This window comes from Berghia stephanieae, chromosome 1 (genome assembly GCF_034508935.2).
Source record: "Berghia stephanieae isolate SIO BIC M18660-M18661 chromosome 1, UCSD_Bste_1.3, whole genome shotgun sequence".
Classification (NCBI taxonomy): domain Eukaryota; kingdom Metazoa; phylum Mollusca; class Gastropoda; order Nudibranchia; family Aeolidiidae; genus Berghia; species Berghia stephanieae.
The window spans coordinates 127,792,498-127,813,008 of record NC_088360.1 but is presented as its reverse complement, the minus strand read 5'-3'; the positions used below and the strand labels follow the sequence as shown (position 1 = coordinate 127,813,008).

The following is a 20,511-nucleotide window of genomic DNA, read 5'->3' as shown; positions in this document are numbered from 1 at the left end:
CCCTTGAATCCTTCTCTCTCATTGGTCCTCGGGATCACATGATCATAAGTTATGCAAAATGACAGCTTACGCTGCACGATTGTTGTTTGAGTTGATGTTGCAAGCAATTCAAAATCTTGCTTCATTATGAACTTTTATGATATAATTTGTCAAATGAATAATTTAACTTGTTAGATTCGGTCGATAATTGTATTGAGCTCGTCAGAGGCGAGGAGATAGCGGTGTTGTGGGCGTGGGCAAGCTCGTGCGCTTGCCTCGAATGATTCGCTGAACGAGTGTTGACTAGAGATGGGAGGATGGAATGTGGGGATGAATAAAATAAAGAGCTAGCGGTTAGACAGATAGATAGAGATGGTTACCAGGACGGGAGGATGAGATAAAATGAAAAGATTGACTATGGAATTAAAGGGATTGTTGGAACAGGGAGGAGGCAGATAGAGAGAGGATGAGGGAGCAGGAATGAGAGACGGTGGAAAGGAAGGGGGGGGGGGGGTAAGGAAGATTAAAAGAAAAGAGTTAATGGACAGACCGATAGAGATAGCTATAGTGAATAGGACGAGACAAAATGAAGATTATGAAATGAAAAAGAGAATGATGGAACAGGAAGTAGAGAGAGATAGAGCGCGAGAGAGAGAGAGACAGGGAACAGGGAGGAGGCATAGAGAGAGGATGAGGGGCAGGAATGAGAGACGGTGGAAAGGAAGGGGGGGGGGTAAGGAAGATTAAAGAAAAGAGTTAATGGACAGACCGATAGAGATAGCTATAGTGAATAGGACGAGACAAAATGAAGATTATGAAATGAAAAAGAGAATGATGGAACAGGAAGTAGAGAGAGAGAGAGACACCTCCCCAGCCAATAGCTCAATCGAATTTTTGAACACATCGATTGAGTAAGATAGAATATCGTTCCTTTGTTTCAAGTTTGAAGTGTTAGATTGTCTGACTGACTCACGGCATTTCGCTTTTCAGTCAATCGACCGTACTGCCTCGGCTTTTTTCGCCAGTTAATTTGTGAAGACTTTCCAGAATTGCAGATCTTGTGAAATAGTGCCGATATCACAGCTAACTTTAAATAAACATTGCACTGTTGAAATGGATAAAATTATGTGTTCTGTTTGTTGGGTTTATTTTTTCACTCGAGGGTCAATTCACAAAAATATCGTCATTACAAAAACGAGTGTTGTGTAAAAACTGATGGAGCGAATTAAAAATAATTTGACACACATGTTAGTCACATGCTATTTAAAAAGCATGCCAAATTTCTTTACGATATCTCAAATATAACATGCAGTTGCTATGGTGATGTGTGTAAAATCTTTAAGTGCAGATTTCTCTGAATTTTGGATCTGAGATTAGCAGGAACCTCCCAATTTCAATCTTGTATAACTCAGCAAAAATTATGATACATCAATGAAACAGGTATCAAATTAAAGAGTAAAGAATGATCTATTCAGAAATACCAAAAGGTAAAAATGTACCTTCCGGACCGAACCACCGCGCGACGTCACATGTAATTTAGGCCCCTTTTATTGTTTATGTAATTTATTGAAAAATTGCCATTTAAATCTTAGACTCCCGACATTTTTTTTTTTTTCCATCCAAATTTAACAAGATTTCCAAGGTAACCAACCACCCCATCCCAGTAAGGTTGGCTGGTTTGTATGATTATCAAATACAAAGAAAGGTCTCTATAACCCTTAATATCCCTTACATGTTACCATAGCACTTAGGCAGCCATTTTGAGAGATTTATTGGCTACATGATATTTTGTGATCTTATATATATATATATATATATATATATATATATATATATATATATATATATATATATATATATATATATATATATATATATATATATATATATTATAAAACAAAAACCATGAAATAATAGTGCTCAACTTTAGTATAAAAGGAGCTATTTATAAACATTTGAAAGATAATTAAGATAGTTTGACTTCTACAACGTTGTTATCGAGCGTTGCTCTCATCAGGAAGTGGAAGTGTTGTTTCACTACCACTTCCTGATGAGAGCAACGCTCGGTAACAACGTTGTAGAAGTCAAACTATCTTAATTATCTTTCAAATGTTCTATATATTATATATAGAATGCAAATTTTCACTCACATTTTTGTGGCCGAGACGACTCGTTTCTGTGTTTTTTTTTACACTTCTTCAGTCGGCGTAATCCATTGTAATGTCCATAGAAAAGACTTTTCTACGGACATTACAATGGATTACGCCGACTGAAGAAGTGTAAAAAAAACACAGAAACGAGTTGTCTCTGCCACAAAAATGTGAGTGAAAATTTGCATTCTGTATTAGCTCTAACCACCATTATCGAGCACTTTCGTACCTACAAGTACCCACCAACACTCATAAATATATATATATATATATATATATATATGGCATTTCCCCGGGTTTTCTTTAATATTTTATTTTTGTTTCTTCTTTTTTTGTATTATACAGGAAATAGATGGAGATTCCTTTTTACTGTTGCAGCAAAGTGACCTGGTGAATTTTCTAAATATCAAATTAGGCCCAGCAGTGAAAATTTTCAATAGCATACAGATTCTCAGGGCTGGAATGGAAAATTTATGAGGAATAGAATTATAATGAAGAAAACCAAATGGGTTTTGATTTTCCCTATTAAGAATAGGCATTGAGTTCTATGGATTGGTTGTCAAACGATCAATCCATTTTTCTAAGCCATTCGTCTTCTGCCGTTGCATAAAGAGTAAGTTTCATAATTTGATGAAGATGTTATTTTTCAATATTTTAACTGCTAACTGCAATCTGATGTCAAAACCTTGTTTTAAATATTTTACAAAATCAATTTCAATATTTAATTAATTGTTTTACACTTTAAGGTGTAGCTCTTATTTACAATAGTAGATGAATATTTAAGAAAGCTTGTTGACTATTTTGATAAATGTTTATTTTTTATCATTAATATAACAAACACTGAAATAGTTTGTTGACCAGTCTCTATTATAAAGGACAAATACGACTCAGTCAGATACAGCCTAATAGATAAACGCAAATATAGACCCAATGAATGAAGATATGATTGAATAGGATTCACTACTATTTGGGTACATTTGGAGGGAAGTTTGTCTAGAAAATGGGACACTCAACAAAATTTAAAAATAAAATGTGTCTAATTGGGACTTCCCAACTACCATGAAATGTTTTGTTTTTTAAATTTTTACATGAGTGCTCAGAAAAGACAAACAATGAAGTCCAGAATTCTGTAATATGGAAATCTCTGTTATTTGGATAGACAAGATGGGGACAAAATTTTTCTTCTTTATTTGTACCCTTTAAATGGGAAATTTTATTCTGGATCCAAAGACCTTGTTAAGGAATGTTAGCATAAATATAGAGATTAAAGCTCCTAATCCAAATTCGTCTTGAAACGGCCCGCCTCTGATATCAAGTTATTTCACAAAGCGATAAAAGACAAACAAGACGGGGTTGGGTCATTGGATGTCAAGACTCACAGTCCAGTGGTCTTGTGATGTGTCTGTACAGCAATCACTGATGGTGTCAATTCATATACATATTGGAAACAATCATTAGATACACAAGCAATTCCCTGACTACGAAAGTGAGGTGAACAATACAAGCTTTTGGAATACAAATTGAAACCATTTAATTTGTGTTCCTGTGAGATTTTTTAATTAATGTTGTCATTTCAAAACTGCAAATTTGCCCCACTCACATCTTTCTTGGATCTATGACTGTTTTGAATTATTGACGCATTCTTTGTTTTGGGATCACCTGTGCTTAGCTGCATAAGTATGTAGATTAAAGAGAAAGCCTGTTAGTATGTAGATTAAGCAAAATGTTATATATATGAAAAATAAAAATCAATCTGAGAAGAAAAACATCTGAACTTGTGACCTAAAACATGTGATTTCACTACTCACAACCCTTAGGATAGTAAATTCCTGACTGTTGGTCCAAAATGAGAAGGTTTTGACCCAATATATTCTTTGAGCACAGATTCTTTGTTGCAGAAGGGATGGAGGGAATGTGTTTTCAAGATGTTGATGAACAAGGATGCGTGTTTGTATTTTATCCTTTGCTCAAAGGGCTACCAGTATAGTTTACAAAATGGCAGTTCAGTGTCATATTTATATATTTTCAAAACCAGTCTAGCCGCAGATTATCATGCATAATGCTAAATACTTTACGGCAATTTCCTATGATTGACATTGATTCAAAGTGATTGCATTGCTGTGGATAAATTGGGGTGAATGGTGGTGTTTGGGTTAAATAGATATGATCCCCTTATTTGTTAAGCCATTCTATTGATATCAAATTCACTTAATTTTCTAAATAGTATTGAAAGTTAAAAGTGGTTGAGAAATGAAGGGAAGCCTGGAAGAATACAAAGTCTTTTGATGAATGTCTGTAAATAATATGTATCCTTTCCTCAAATATGGTTCCATAAGCTTAAGGTACGCCAAAATCCACAAAGGGTAATTTAGTTCATCATCTGAATCAATAAAATCGGGTTCTATGCCATTGTCAATGGTTTTCTGAATTCGTCTATGACTTTGAAGAATTCGTCTATGACTTTGAAGATGCCTTGACTCTCCATGTTGGATTTGACGGAGACGTGAAACAAGGCGTCACGTAAATTCTCTTTTAAAAACTACTAATACTCATGATACAAAACTCTAAAACCTAACTGTGTAGAAAAGAAGTTTAGAAAGTAATGGTCACACTTACAGTCAATATTAGAGTCTTAGGGATACGACTCAAAAAGCGAAAGCTCATCCCGAGTTTGTTCAGGATCAGGTTACTGGCGTGACATTGGCTTTCTTGAGCCGGCTCAGGACTAGGGTTGAGTGAGTTAAAGGGGCGATTTTTTTCATGCTTCTCTTATCCTGAAAATACCCTTTACATTTTAAAAATCTTATTTATGACAGAATTATTTTGTTTATTCTCATTTACACTTGGATGAGAAGACTAATATATTATATGTGAATAGAGTTCTATGTATATCGTAACAGGTGAGCTGCATAAAACATATCGGTACCAATGCATTGTTGTTAAATTTTGTAAAAATGATTAAGCTAACTGTGTTATTTGTTGCTTCTTTTTGCTCAATGAATTAATTTGTTGTCCATGACCGTTATGTAATTTTTGCCACATAGATTTCTTGTGGAGGTCTTGTGGTGTGAAAAATGTATACAGAAGATTGACAAAGTAAAGAGCAGGCACTGGTGTAAGATAAAAATTTGAAGAAGTGTGTATGAAACAGTGCCAGACAAAGCAGAGATAAAAATACAAGGGGGGAAAAAACATCCCAAAAATCAACCTGCCTTGACTGGGAAGGGAATGGTTCAGGGAAGGGAATGCTCCAGGACATTTTTCTTCATTGCTCCCCAGTCAAGGCGAGCTGATTTTAAAATTATTTTTTGGGGATGTTTTTTCATTTCTTGTATTTTTCTCTCTATTACGTCTGACACTTTTCCATACACACTTCTATTTTCAGATCTTTATACAGAAGATTGCGCTCTTATTTTCTTACACCATGAGTTTGTTTTAGTTGTTTTACTTGAATAATACGATTGCATTACAAGTTGTCAAGTGCATATTTTAATGATGTCTGAAACTTAATTTTCGCCAAGTGTTAAGTTCAAATCAAGTGTTTGAAATGTTGAAAGAGTCGAATGTTTTGATTCATCTATTTGTTTATAGGATTTGATCAAATCAGTCATACCCATTTGTACCATAATTAATTCTAGTCGTTAATGAGAGGGTGTGTGTTTGTGTGTGAGAGAGAGAGAGAGGTAGAGAGCGAGTTAGATTTATCCTTGACACATGAGCAGTTATATCATTTTGATAAAAGAATTTATGCTTGTGAGGTATCTGGTATAATGTGTTCTATTGAAATGGTTATATGCTGTACTTTTATGCTCTAGGTATATGACATTAGGAAATTTGTAGAGTTACGGTAATTTTTTTTCACTTTTATGGAGCTTTAAAATCTTGTTTATATTCTGTGTATTGTATATAATTTGGATTAATAATTTGTATTATAATAAATTTTAAGTTATTGATGTGAAAACATAGCAATGGTTTCACTTTAGAAAGTTATTTTACCAAATGCCTTGATAAATTGTATCTCACAATACAGTGCCATGAATTAGATAACTACTGTGATCAAAATATTTGTGTGTATGTGTGTGTCAGCCCTAATTGATTTTAATGAATATTTGTGTGTGGACGTATGTCAGCCTATTTGATTTTAATAAATATTGTATGTTTAGGTCAGCCTAATTTGATTTGAATGAATCTGGTTTTATATAGATCTTCATGTAGATTTTGTTGTATTGGTTAATGTGGATGACAGGTTTTTAACTTTGAAAAAAGGTAAAGTAATTCTAAAAACAAAACCCCCGTAACAAAATTCTCCGTTGCAGTCTAATGGTGCTGAATTTATTTTTAATGGATTTTTTAAAACTGAGCACTGGTATCTGCCAACTATTGACAGTTTGCTTTGGGCTTTGGGTCAGTATACCTCTTTTTTTTTTTTAAGTTCCGACATGAATACTGTTTATATGCTCAATGATTGTTCTTTTTTTATTTCCTCAAATCGTCATCTTTGATTTAGATGATAAGACGGGTGTCAGAAAGTTCTTATTCCCATAGTGGGCAGCGAGGTACATACCGTGTCTTCTATCCCCCTTTGTCTGTATTCCAACATGCTTTCTGTCTTTGTCTTGGAATGAGATTACTTGGTTTTGTCCTTACCCTGGCTGTGTGGGAAACAGTCAAATGTATAGTTAGTTTTGGGAGATGATATTTTTTTCCGTTATGCACTGTATTATGTTTTGTTTTATGTATTATATATGATTTGTAAACATTTGGGGCCTATGCTTGTGTCTGGATGAGACCTTTAGGTGATCTCAAGCTCAAACTAAGTACACTGATAGTATGCTCTTGGAATCTACATCTGTTTCCTATTTTAACCAATTCCCCTTTGTCTGCCTTATTCTTGGATGCTTTAATTGTAATTCTAGAAATTTTTACTATGCCATTTTCTTCCTTTTTACTGGCGCTGATATGACCTTAATGTGTTGCAAGCGCCATAAAACCCTTAAAAATATTTAAAAACATAAAGTTCTTATTGTGGCACTCTCTCACTAACAAGGATATCGACTGGGTTTGGGAGTCCTCGATTTTTCCGAATGGGTTGGGAAGATCAACTTATTAGATTTCCTTTCCCCTCCTAAATCATTTGCCTCCATCCATGTGACTTTCTGTTAATTGTACTGGAATAGCACCGTTTGGTTTAACCTAGCGTATGAATAAATGAGGTGAAGTCCTTTGACCTCCCTTGATTGATCAGGGATATCACTCTTGCTGTCTCTTTTATTGCTTTTATGATAAAGGCTATCTTTATTTTTCTTATGCCCATCTAAACACTTCACCTATAACCTTTTCAATGTCACATTATCTTCCTTTTTTACTGGCACTAATGTGATCAAAAGGTGTTAGATGTGCGTAAAACCCCTTCTCGATACAATATCAATACAAATACGCAGAATGATGAGAAGAGGTAATAAATTACCAGTTGAGGAATGAGGGGCAATATCTGATTGGAAGTGTCCAGTGAAAAAGATAATCCATTTCAAAATATTTCTAATATTTTATAGATAATAACATAGAAATCTATGTTTTAATCAATATTGTTTGGTGGCCGTTATTGGGAGGCTATTCCCTGCTTCTATCCTCTTACTTGCCTGTTGTTCCTTTTTATGCGGCTTGCTGACATTGAGATAAGTTAGTTATTTTTAAGGACATGTCTGGTCTCTCATAGTGGGCCGGGAGGTACTTACTGTGTCTTCTATCCCCTATATCCGTTTTCCAATTGCTTTCTGTCTTTGTCTTGGAATGAGATTACTTAGTTTTGTACTGACTCTGACCGGAGTCCGTGGCTGGGAGGGAAATAGTCGAATGTATAGTTATAGTTTTGGGGAGATGATTTTTTTTCCCTTGTAAATCATCTCTCTGTCATGTATTGTATTTTATTTTTTGGAACACAATTTATAAACATTTGAGTGTATTCCTCTTAGTGTGGACCTTCTTCTTTCAAATCATTCCTCCGGGTGATTGACTTGTGTAATGGTATTTGTCAGAAACATGTTGATTTTTTTTTATCTGTCGGGACACCTTACACTTGGGTTGGGGGGGGGGGGGGCGGTTGTTGATTAGGTGCTGACATTTGCTTGAGACTTTTAGTACTTACACTCAGGACATATGGGTATTTTGTTGCTGTGTTTTTCCTCTAGTCTTTCCTTGAACGATAAAATGACCAATTGCCTTTTTCTTTTCTTTTTTTTTCAAATCAGCTAGAAAACTTTTACTTCATTTGTCAACAGAATCAGACAAGATGAGGTCAACTTTATTTATGGCTGTTGAAGCAAAAGTTTTCTATCTAAAAACAAAAAGAGTTCAGGCATTGCATGATTGTAATCCCTTCTGGTTTACTTTATTTTCAGCACCTATTTCTTAGGCGTGTCATGGGTTTTAACTTTAATATCTTTCCTATGTATATAATGTGTCACACTTGCCCTGTCATAGACACTTTCATAACCAACCAGTATCTGGCAAGTTTAATTTGCCAGGATTTTATGATTGGTTCTTGCAGACCTGCCGTTCATACCGATTAATCGGTATCATACCGATTTGCAAGACCTTTTTTTCGTATTTACCGATTTCCCGATTTACATGCCGATCGTACCGATTTCACCAAGTGACCAAGGGCCCGCAGCCCTCCACTCCTCTCTTTTACGTTTACTTTGTGCTTTACGTTGCACGTTAAAATTTTCAAGTCTCGTGAACTTTGACCCGTCCCGCGATACCTCGATAGATCACATGACGTAGCGAGCCTCTTTGTGATGCCCTCACACAGATAGGAAACACACACGGCGCGTTATTTAGTTTTCATTTCCTTTGTGAAGCGACAGCGAGCTGTACTGGTAAACCACCGCGGTCCCTGGCTTCTGACTCGTTACCAAGTGCCACCATCTTTAAATAAGTTAGTAGTCTGATTGCCAGATTGGCGTTGTGCGTGCCATTTTGGGTGTTGGGGAAAAATAAGGGGGGGGGGGGGGGGGGATAATTGGATAATTTTACGTCTCATACTGATTTTTTTCCCCAGATACTGATTTTTTTACAATGTCATACTGATTTCCTTTTTCGTGAAGTGGCAGGTCTGTTCTTGCCATTAATACCTTTTTTAAAGAAAAAAAAACACAAAAGCTTGGCAACAGTGTATTTTATAGTCGTGAAGATAAGAGTTGAATCAAAATGGTAACATCACCTCGCTTGCATTTACATTAATCTTCATCATGGTACACTTTTTTTGTGACCTAAAATACAAGAGGTTATGCCAAAAGTTTTGTTGTGTTTTGTTTTTTTAAAAATAGTTCTTTAATTTTTTTAGTTGCTATGTATGACAAAAAAGACATCAATATCAACTTATTTTGAAAAACTACGAGATGTTTTAGTTTTCATTATTTTTCAGGGTTAAATATTGAAAAACTGATAAAAATTAAAACCTCTTCTGGCCTTCCATGGTGGACAAAAAGGTCACATGCTGGGCCTGCGATTCCCACATATCTGTTTTTCATTTTCATGGTGCTCTCTTTGTTCTAGATACTTGTTTTTTATTTCCTTTTGCTTGGATCCTTTGGAGAGAGACAGTCAAATATATAGGAGCTCTTTTTGAGAGATATTCTTGTAAATCATCTCTCTGATATGTGCTATTATACTTATTATAATTTTAATACATTTTGCTTTGTAAACATTTGAGTGTATCTTCCATAGCGGGATCTTTTGCTTGTGCCTGGATGGGACTTTAAGAACATATCAAAATTACTCTACATTAGTGGATTGCTTGTGGAATCTTCCGTTTCCTATTTGAACCAATCCCCTTTGTCTTGCTTAACTACAGGTATACAACTTTTCCTCTATCATTTTCTTTTTTACTGACGTTGAAATGATCTAATGTCTCACGTGTAGTAAAACCCCTAAAACCAAAAGTAAAACTCCTAAAAACAAAAACCTTTTGTTGTTTTTCACCAATATGTTAATATTGATGTTGAATACTACAAAAACAACACTTTTGTACAACTTCATATACAAAAGTGTCCTTTAAATATTCAATCTGACAGCTCTTACCCAGGAAAAAAATCAAGTGACCTATGTCTTACTTTTTTTTTGTGTGTGTGTGCTTTCAATTGTATATCTAGAATATTTTCTTCCTTTTTACTGACACTGAAATAAACTATAATGTGTCGCAAGCGCCCTTAAAAACAAACAAACAAGTGGTCTGTGTAACCCTTATAAAACGTTGCAAGGCAAGCAAGATGTATTTGAATTTTTGTTTTAATTTGCTTATGGGGTCATGCCATTTATTGTTTTAAATCAACTTTCTACCTTGTTATGAAAAGATCATTTTCAAAGACTCAGGCCAAGCCGTTTATCTTTCAAATGTTTAAAAAATGGATTTGCATATTTTAGGGAATTGTGTCAATTCCTACTGTAATTCTATGCGACTTGTTCATACATTTTTGATCTCGATCGACCAGTCAATTTGTTGTTTATTGACTATATAAATATGTTTCCCTGAATTCATACTATATGTAGTATTATTTCTGTTTTAGACATTAAATGCCTCTTATTTGTTTTTTTCATTTTAGAGAGAGAGATTGTGTGTGTGTGTGTGTGTGTGTGTGTAGGGGGGAGTTAGTTGCTTTTTAGAGGCTTCAATGCTATTCCAAATTGTACATGTAAACAGTCTGGATATGAAGGTGATGATAATTTGATAAATTTTCTTTTTAATGAAATCCTAATTTGTTTTATGCTTTCCAACTTTTAAGCTCCCAAACAATAAAAATTAATGATAATAATTGAGGCTCAGAGATTTTCCTCTTAGTTATTTGTTTGTGTGTACATATGCAGCTATGTTGTCTAGTGTTACAACACTTGCCTTCGGGTCAGAACGTCCTGGGTTCATATCCCGCTCTGAGCGGTGCATGGTTCAGTCCTTGAAAAAGGCTCTTTATTCACATTCTCACCATACTCAAGTGTAAAATGAGTACCTGGCCGTTAACAGCTTTTTTTCTCTGTCCAAAAAATAAATGTAATAATATTGCCTAATAGGCATCATGTCTCGTCCTATATGTTCAGTGTTGCTGTTGGCCAGTCTAGGGACCCATTGTAAAGCGCTTTGTTGAGCATGTTTAGTGGATATTGCGCTATATGAATGTTCAATTTTTAAAAAATTACTTGATGAATTCTAGCAAGCCAAATTCCAGCATGCTGTGCAATATGGCACGCTGGAACTGGGTGATAGGATTTTGTCTATATAACTACACAATGCTTGGGGTCTTGACCTACCATGGTGGGCAGGATGTCATTGGCTGTCTTTTCTATCCCACAAGAACTATTTTCTGAGTTGCTTTGTCTTTGTCTTGGAATAGGATTACTTGTTTTTGTCCTGGCCCTTGACCAAGTCCTTGGCCGAAAGGGAAACAGTCAAATGTGTTAGTTTTGGGAGGTGATATTTTTTCCCTTTTCCCTCTGTTATGTAATGAAAGTTATAGTTATAGATATTTATAAAGGAAGGGACAAATGATATCGGGGATAGAAGATAGCAAATGTGGACTTATATTATAAAACCTCTCAGTCCAAGTCTAGTGACCCAAATTGTTATGGACTCGTAACGAAAATACTTGAAAACCAACGCAAAATATTGGCCATTGCAACTTTAAAACATGCCAAAATTGCATTTGGTAATCAGACCTGCAAATTACGGGGAACTCCACCCATAATTATACCATAATTGTTTTTTTATAAATGACTTGCCAACAAATCTATCTAGACTTACATAGTGTTTTATTATTCAAGTGAGACCGCGTCATATTGCTATGAAGTATTTTCAAAATACTTGATTGAAAACAATAATATTGAAACTCAAACAATTCATTTGTTAGAAAGAAAGTACTTTTTTTTTTGTTCTTCCAAAAAAATTGGATACATTGTATAGGTTAAAAAAAAAAATGTAAGAGATAAATAATTATATACATTAAACGACACTTGAGGTCGTGAAAGAGGCCGCTACAAAATGGGTTTTGATCAGATATGATACGATATAACTCATACAATTCATAATACACAGGACAGAAATAAAATCACAGTCATCCACTTGAAATAATTATAATTCCAGGAATTTAGTTTCATTTTGTTCAATTCGATTAATCATATAAGTATAGTGGGTATATCTACAGTTAACAGGTCTGGACAGGTCTGGTGAATATCATCAAATGATGATTCAAAATTAATAATCAGAAATAATGACTAATCAATCATCTGAAAAAATGCCTTAATGCTTTCACAGCTTGTGTATCTGAGCAAAGTATATTCTCATCTAAGATTAGGCAAACAATGGATTGCTTATCATTACAATGTTGTTGGAAAACTAGTATAAATATTCTCATCTAAGATTAGGTAAACAATGGATTGCTTATCATCACAATGTTGTTGGAAAACTAGTATAAATATTCTCATCTAAGATTAGGTAAACAATGGATTGCTTATCATCACAATGTTGGAAAAATAAACATAATGTTGACACAAGAGATAAGGAGAGTAAAATAAAAATTCTCTGCCAATCGATTAACCGGATGAGAGGGTTTTTAAAAAGATGGGAAAAATGTTATAAATATGTCCCTCTGTACTAAAAATAAAAGTATTAAAATAGAGATGTCATTGAGGGCAGCATATTATTTATATTAGAAGATATGCAATTAAATTCTGGAATAAGAAGTCATTTCAAACAGACCACAACGACCTTATCAAAGAACATAGATTCAAAAATGCTTTTCTACGGAAAAAAATATGACAAAACAAAAGGGCCATTCATATTAGTAACGGTTTTGATTGGAAATGCATGTTTTATAAGAAAATGGCTTATCAACTAGATGAATTGTGATTGCTCCATCTAATATGAATTTATGCTTAGTATTCTTGGTTCTAAAATCTCTACATTACACCAAGTCGAAGTAACACAGACTAAAAATGTAAGATGACACAAGCAGTATTTTAACGGTGATATGTGAAGGCAATGTTAATTATAATCTTATCATTCATTATTGTATCTAATGGTAAAGAGTAAGATAAATGCATTCCCCATTACCACATTATCTGTGAAGGCTAGAACTCCGTACCTCTTCATCAGATAATGACGCAGATGGGAACCTGGAGCTATATATAGATTTACCATTACCTGAATAACTGCCGTACTCTGGAAAACGACTTTCTAATATTGATTGATTTAAATGACCCTCATCTTGGCAAACCTCTCAAACCTGGGACTTTACGAGGTCCCAGTTTTGAGAGTTATTGCCAAGATGGGGATCATTTACATTAATCAATATAAGAAGGACGAGTTTTCTAGCCAAATTTTTACATACATGGTTTTCCAGAGTACAGCAGTTAACTTTTAAATAAATAAAGAGTACTTTATATTTCTAACTGACATGTGAATCAGATTTGTGCCCCACAACTGCAACCTGGTATTATGTCAGAGTGAAATAGATGTTACTTTGATTTTAAGGGTTTTTACAGTGTTTGAGAACCTTTTAGGTCATTTCAGCACCAGTAAAAAAGGAAGAAAATGGGACAGTAAAAAAAATTCTAGACAAAGTGGTCTGGTTCAAATACGGAAAAGATGTTTCATTTCAAGCATGTAACAAACCGTTGACCCTTTCCAACATCAATTAAATAGCCAGAGAACTGAAATATCACTAGAATTTGAAAAACTAGGAAAGGTTTGACTTCGTTTTTTTTAATATGAAAAGACTATTTTTCCAATCAGATATCAGTATGTCCTAAAATTCTTGATAGAGCAAACTTTCGTAAAAATTATCACAGTACCTTTCAGAAAACAACACAAGATAAATTAAAATATTTACCTATTTACTGCTTACCGTTAACCTATTTTACAATTACAAAATATTTTACCTCTTCTAGACACATCTATGTGCATCAGTATAGGTACCATACATTCTTTATCATTTGCACTTAAACAACATGATCCCAATGTTACACTGCATGCTCAACTTAGTGCGAGCATAGGAGATTTTACAAAAAACTCTGATGACCCTCATTGCGTTTGCACTTTCAACACTAGAATAAATAACTAAATGTTAAATTACTAAGAAGATTATTAAAATAAATTAAAAATTAATAAATATTTATTTGTCTATATTATATAATTTTTTTGATTCAATTCATTTTTGAAACAGTGTGCTAGCATTATACATTATAGGTAAAAAAAAATTCTTCTTCATTATTGTTTTTTGTTTTATTTTTTTTTTTCTATTTTGCGCTTGCACCAGTGAATCAAAATGATACATATACAATATCACACATAAGCACACCAACACAAACTGTATATGTATTTTAAAATCCTTTCTATTAACACAATAGAGGTGTTGTAAAAACGTCGTAAGGACCGTCATGGCATGGCTACCAGTCTTGAAATATTGAGTTGGGTGGGGGGGGGGGGGGGGGGTCAGAAGAAATGCGAGGGGACGGAAGCATTCATTCACAACCTAAGGCAAGGATAAGAGGGAAAAGCTGGCAAGAAAATGAAATAATAAAGCATATGGATTAACTCTAATTTAATAGAAAATTTCCGACTCATGGAGCCATCTCCAATAGGTTTGAAAATACATAACAAAGCATTAAAAGCTCTTGCACACGCCATTAAATGCTCATTTAATAAAGCTGCATAATATTTGCTGAGAAATTAAACTAACCCCCTCCCACCTCAAATGTGAGATCTAGAATTGTGGATGTGTAATGAGAACAAACAATTATATACAGGTCACTTTGCTTTATTGGACTAAACTACGTCCCACTTAAACTTAAAAGCACTTCACAGTTTCTTTGCGATGCTATGAAAAATAAAATTTCAGTCATCAACTTTTGTTTATGAGCCTTGCAGTTACTATTTGACAGCCACGAATAGATTTTAATCCTGATATTTATAAGCACTACAACTGTTTCTGTCTGTATAAATCCTCTGCTTTTATGTAATTTTCTGATGGACAATGAGCAAAATGTATTATCGACTATCACACAATGAATCCATCATTCATTGTTTTATTCACAAAGAATGAAGAGACATTATGTCTGTTCATTATTCCTGTCTTTGTTTACTTAAAACCATTTAACTCCAATTCTATTGGTCAATGTTCTCTACCAAACTCCATTAATAGCCAATAGCTTATCAACATTGCTAAAGTTGTGGTAATAAAAGCTATGAGACAGAAAAATTATACTTTTGGTGGATATTGCATTGCACATCCAAAGACTTTGAGCTGAAAATCATTGGAATCATTTCTCTTTCACAAAACACCACTCATTTAAAACAGTCTGTGGACCAAGAAGTTATCAAAATCTGGAAAGGACAATAACAATTCTAAATGAGCTCAAAAAACCTTGCAGCTGGATGTGGAGATACATCAACATATCAGTAATTGCCAAAAAAATTACCAATTCTCCAATCAATGTCACCAAAGTTGCAAGGGAGAAAAAAAAAATAAAAAAAGACTGCAGCTCACTGCTGCACAAAAGCAGGCTTTGTCTACACCCGAAATAACATTCCTGTGGTGGAAATTTCCCAATAGAGGACTTGCCTATTTATCGAAATGGACAATGACCTACCAATCAGCAGTGAACTTTGACCTGTAAAACTCCTAGATTCAGTTGAGTCAGAAAAATGGCAATCTACGAATAACGAGGAAAGAAAGATTCGTCTAAAATCTCGTGCATAAATGGTGTTTTGAATGATTTTAACTCTTCACCAAATGACAAGCTCCATTCAATTGGCAGGGCAGATTTGTTTAATTTTCTGAGGGTGTACAATTAAGTAAAGTAACCTGCATAATATTCACGAACAAATTGGCAACTAAATTTTTTTTAAAACAAAAAAACAACCCTGATCTGACTGATTGCGATATTTAAACAAGCCTATACATTTGAAATCAATCACCAACAAAAAACATGTCATAACAATGATAAGTAAGCAACAGGGAAACTGATCTCCATTTCGCAGATCATGTTTCATGTGCGTCCGTCGCATTCATGGATTTGATCCAACTTTTAAAATTGTCAGGTCATCGCCATTAAAAATGTTGACATCAATGACTAAACCCACAAGAGATTTTTTTTTGAAAATGTGTTCCCAAATACTTTCCCCTCCCCCACACACACACTTTTGTAAACATTACTTAAGTATAAAAAGGGCAAGTGGGCCAGAATAAAATACTTGATCGAACAAATGTAAAAATAAAAGCAAATTTATATTATCTCAAATTATTGGTCACTCACAAATGAGAATAAATCTAGAAAGATCAGAGGATTGATTGTGCTTGTTGACAATATTTTTCTCTTATTTTAATATGTATATTTTATCCTTTTCGGATAATATATCATAAACTACCTGCACATTTTTAAAAAATCATAAAAATTGATTATGTTTAAACAAGTCAATAAAAATTGGATTTTTTTCAACAATAGCAAAGAAATGTTAATGTCTAGTCAAACACATTATATCACCAGTGTTGCCCATCAGGTAATTTTAAAACTATAGCATGCATTTTAAGAAAATCACTACTACTAGCACCTTGGCTTACGACTCTTATGATCATTTTGTTGTGTAGCAGAAGAGAACTATTTTAACCCCGAGAATTCCAGGGTTTGTGTGTTTAGTCATCGATGTAGTTTCACAATTTGGATAAGATATCATTTCAAAAACTTCTAGTAAAACAAGATTCATTCACCACTGTAAATAGGATAAAAAAGTTACGATGGTGATAATTATAATGACACTGATAGTGATAATAATATTGTTATCATTATCATCATTATTATTATTAATAATAATAATAATAATAATAATAATAATAATAATAATAATAATAATAATAATAATAATGTGACACTCCTATATAAGATTGTGAATAAGGCATATTAATTTGTAATGAAAATAACTCATCGAGTAACGATAGGAATGATACATTTGTTTTATAAGGAGAAGTGACATATATTGGTTTCCAGTCAAACACGGAAAATAAATGCGGTATAATAATCATCATTATATACAAAGCAGTCTTTAAATCTAAAATTCTCAACATCAAATGCAAGAATTTAAAATTAATTGTAAACAATAGTATATTACAAATTTGTCAAATATTATTTTTTAATGGACGGATATGTAAAGAGGAAGAGCATAGACATAAAAATTAAAATTGCTCAACAAAGACTTTATGACAGAAAACATGATGAAAGGAAAATCATTTTTTTCTTTAAAGCAAAAGCTAAGTGCTTATGTACTTAATCATTCATGAGGTTTTGACAAATTTTCAATATAAAATGTGTTAGCTTTTTTTAAATAAGTATACACAGCAATGTTGTCATATATATATATATTTAGATTATATGAATGAGACGTGTTTTGCTCAAACCAGCAGCCCATGTTAGGGGCATCATGAATCAGTATCCAAGACGAGCAAGATGAGATCAGCCCAATGCATCAACAATTTGTGTCATTGTAATAAATTGGGTTTTCGAAAATCCTAGATTCCTTTGTTTATCCCTCTGAGATATTAGATGAAGGGACTGTCGTTTTGAGAGATTGTGTTTGCTTTCTGTTTTAGTTGTCTAATTGAAGACTGAATGAATAATTTTTACAATCGCCAATAGAAATATAACTAAAGGCCCATTATCAGAGCCTAATGGATCTAAGAGTTATTTAGATGTGTACTTTCCCATCACATTTGGCAATAACAAATCTTGTCAATCTGTGACATTCTTATAGTTTTCTCTGTCTACACAAAAACTGAGGGACTGAAATGGCATTCCCTCTGAGGGTAGTGTTACTATCCAAATAATTAAAATCACACCCTTTCACAATGGCATCATTAGATCATGTCGCCTAAGCATTCCATGAAGGAATATAGATAATCCATCAAACAGGATGTCTGATGTCAAGAGGAATCACCAAAGTTGTCCAAATATAAATCACCATAAAAAATCAGTTGATCAAATGTAATATTGAACTGTTGGGCTATCAAACAAGTTAACACAATTACATGACTTTTGATTCTAGGGGAAGGAAAAATAATATCACAGATTTTCTAGGGAAGTCATGATTTTTATTTTAAAAAACAAAAAGCAAGAAAAAAAATACAAACAAAAAACTAATCGGTACGACTACAACAATTACAATTTTTTTTTAATGTCTTTCTTAATTAATTTCTTACTTTCAAAATTAAAAGCAAGTTTTATATGCAGTGCGGAATGAAAATCCAAAACTTATGATTGAATTAACTACCCTTTTTAAAAAAAACATGACTTTGGCTAAGTACTCCAACATAATAACAATACATCAATATCACAAATCTCACAGAACATAGCACTGCGGATGGATCTGATCTATAATAAATTGTGACCTTTCATTAGTTTTCCAAAAGGTTCAGTCACACTTAGTTACAGATTGTTTGCAATTTTTATAGTAAAGCTATAATCTTTGTCCAAACACTGGTATACAAACTACAAAGAAAATCTTGATTCAATTGATTTCATTACAAAAAAACAAAATAGAAGCAAATTCTCATTTATGATAAGACAAGTATTTAATGGCCGTGCTGAGAAATCCAAAAGGGAATGAGAGAAAGAAAGCAAAATACTTATCACAGATCAGATCCATTACATTAACAGTACAGCAATTAAATGAGAAAAAACAAATGCATCATTCGTGGATCTTGCATAAGTTCGTCACAACCAAATCAGCATTATTGCTAACATTCACATTGTATCACATGTAACAGGAACAATCAGGACTTCAGGTACCTAGAAAATGAGGGGACAAGAAGTATAAATGTATCAAATGAATATTTGCAAAAATGAAAAAACATGAAAATTAAAACGTAACAGAAGAAAAGTTTGACTACAACAAAAAATAGAAATAATTAATTAGATTTGTTGCTGCCAATATATGATTATTATTTTGTCAATAAAAGATAAGTCATCATAGTATACAAAGTGTAGTTCACTTAGATATTGATCTGCCAGTTGATTTTACATAAAACGAGCCTTACATAATATACAAAATTACTACCACTAATCTGCATTCTATATGAAAATAAAAAGTACAAAAAAGAAAAGAATAAAACAGGGATTGGTGGTAAGAAATAAATGTTATCGGAGAATCCTTACTGGAAAAATAAGCAACACACATGTATACATTGTAATTGTTGTTGTTTTTCTTTTCCCTTATCCTAGAGAAAGTGGGAACGCGTTACTTAATCTCCATAGGAATGTCCTATTATTGCAAACAAACCAATAGATGCAATTAATTTCTACCAGGGTTGAAAGTTGGGTAGGAGGATTTTTCCTAAAATCAAAATCCTCCAAACAGAGAAATCCTTCAAAAGATTTACGATACTCCCCCCCCAACTTGATGTGTAATTTAGTTGAATTAATAATGTTAAATGATATTTTAACTTTCCTGCCAGTTTGTTTGCTATTTTTAATTAGCCATTACCGAGATGATATTTGTTATCTGGCGATGTCATGAATTTAGTGGCTATATACCGACAGTGCTGGACATTTCTGGCCAACTTTCAACCCTGTTTCAAACTTATTCTTTAAAACATATATCTATTTTGGGCTACACTTTTTAGAAAGTTGCAACATTATTTTTTTTTAATGTAAGAAGACTCCAGTTTAAAAACTGAAGAGTTACAATTTTTTTGAAAAAATATAACAAAAGTAATAAAGGTCTACTCACTTTGACGCCCAATCTGTTCTTCTGGGACCAGGGCCATAATTAGTGCCTCCACCAATATTCTTGTTGCCTCCCCCCACAGCTGGTAAAGGTGCTGCCTTCTTCCAACCAACTCCACCACCAATAGAAGGTTGGTATCCACCACCTCCACCCCCACCAGTTCCACTTGAAGGCTGATTGAAGGAAGGTTTGTATCCACCACCGCTGCCAAAACCACCACCACCTCCAGCTCCACCATAACCACCTCCAGCTCCGCCATAACCACCTCCGCCAAAACCACCCCCGCCTCCACCAAAACCACCCCCACCTCCACCAAAACCGCCTCCTGCTCCGCCAACCACACCTCTTCTGCCTAAGCTTGTGTCGCCTATTGGACTGCCAAAGTTACTGCCACCACCTGTGGATAGTAAAGCAAAAGCTTAAAAGACATGGAGAAAATATAACTTTATTTTTTTCCAATACAAAAAAAAATGTAACTTTCCTTTAAAAATATCGGAACTGCAGTAAATGCAATTCAATTCCTTAAATGCATCAATAAGATTTTTTAAAAAATTGTTATTATACATTCAGTGTGTGACATTTGTAACATATCACTCCTGTAATCCTTGCAGAAAGCAA

General features: G+C 33.8%; 2 protein-coding genes across 3 annotated transcripts in view; one reads left to right on the top strand and one right to left on the bottom strand.

Annotated features, from left to right (window-relative positions):
* Nucleotides 1-3,877, top strand: part of LOC144963099 (lethal(3)malignant brain tumor-like protein 3) — a 33,318-nt gene extending 29,441 nt beyond the window's left edge. For both annotated transcript variants that reach the window (XM_078896752.1, XM_078896751.1), the window contains one exon: nucleotides 2,475-3,877. In XM_078896752.1, coding sequence (XP_078752878.1) covers nucleotides 2,475-2,606 — 132 coding nt within the window. In that variant the 3' untranslated portion in view covers nucleotides 2,607-3,877. The remainder of the gene's footprint in view (nucleotides 1-2,474) is intronic.
* Nucleotides 3,878-18,237: 14,360 nt separating this feature from the next.
* LOC144963098 (serine/threonine-protein kinase ICK-like) overlaps nucleotides 18,238-20,511 on the bottom strand; it is a 41,047-nt gene continuing 38,773 nt past the window's right edge. Inside the window, exons 13-14 of the mRNA XM_078896750.1 lie at nucleotides 19,897-20,290; nucleotides 18,238-18,956 (exon numbers count right to left, since the gene is read on the bottom strand). Of these exons, the coding sequence (XP_078752876.1) occupies nucleotides 18,941-18,956; nucleotides 19,897-20,290 (410 nt within the window). The 3' untranslated portion in view covers nucleotides 18,238-18,940. The remainder of the gene's footprint in view (nucleotides 18,957-19,896; nucleotides 20,291-20,511) is intronic.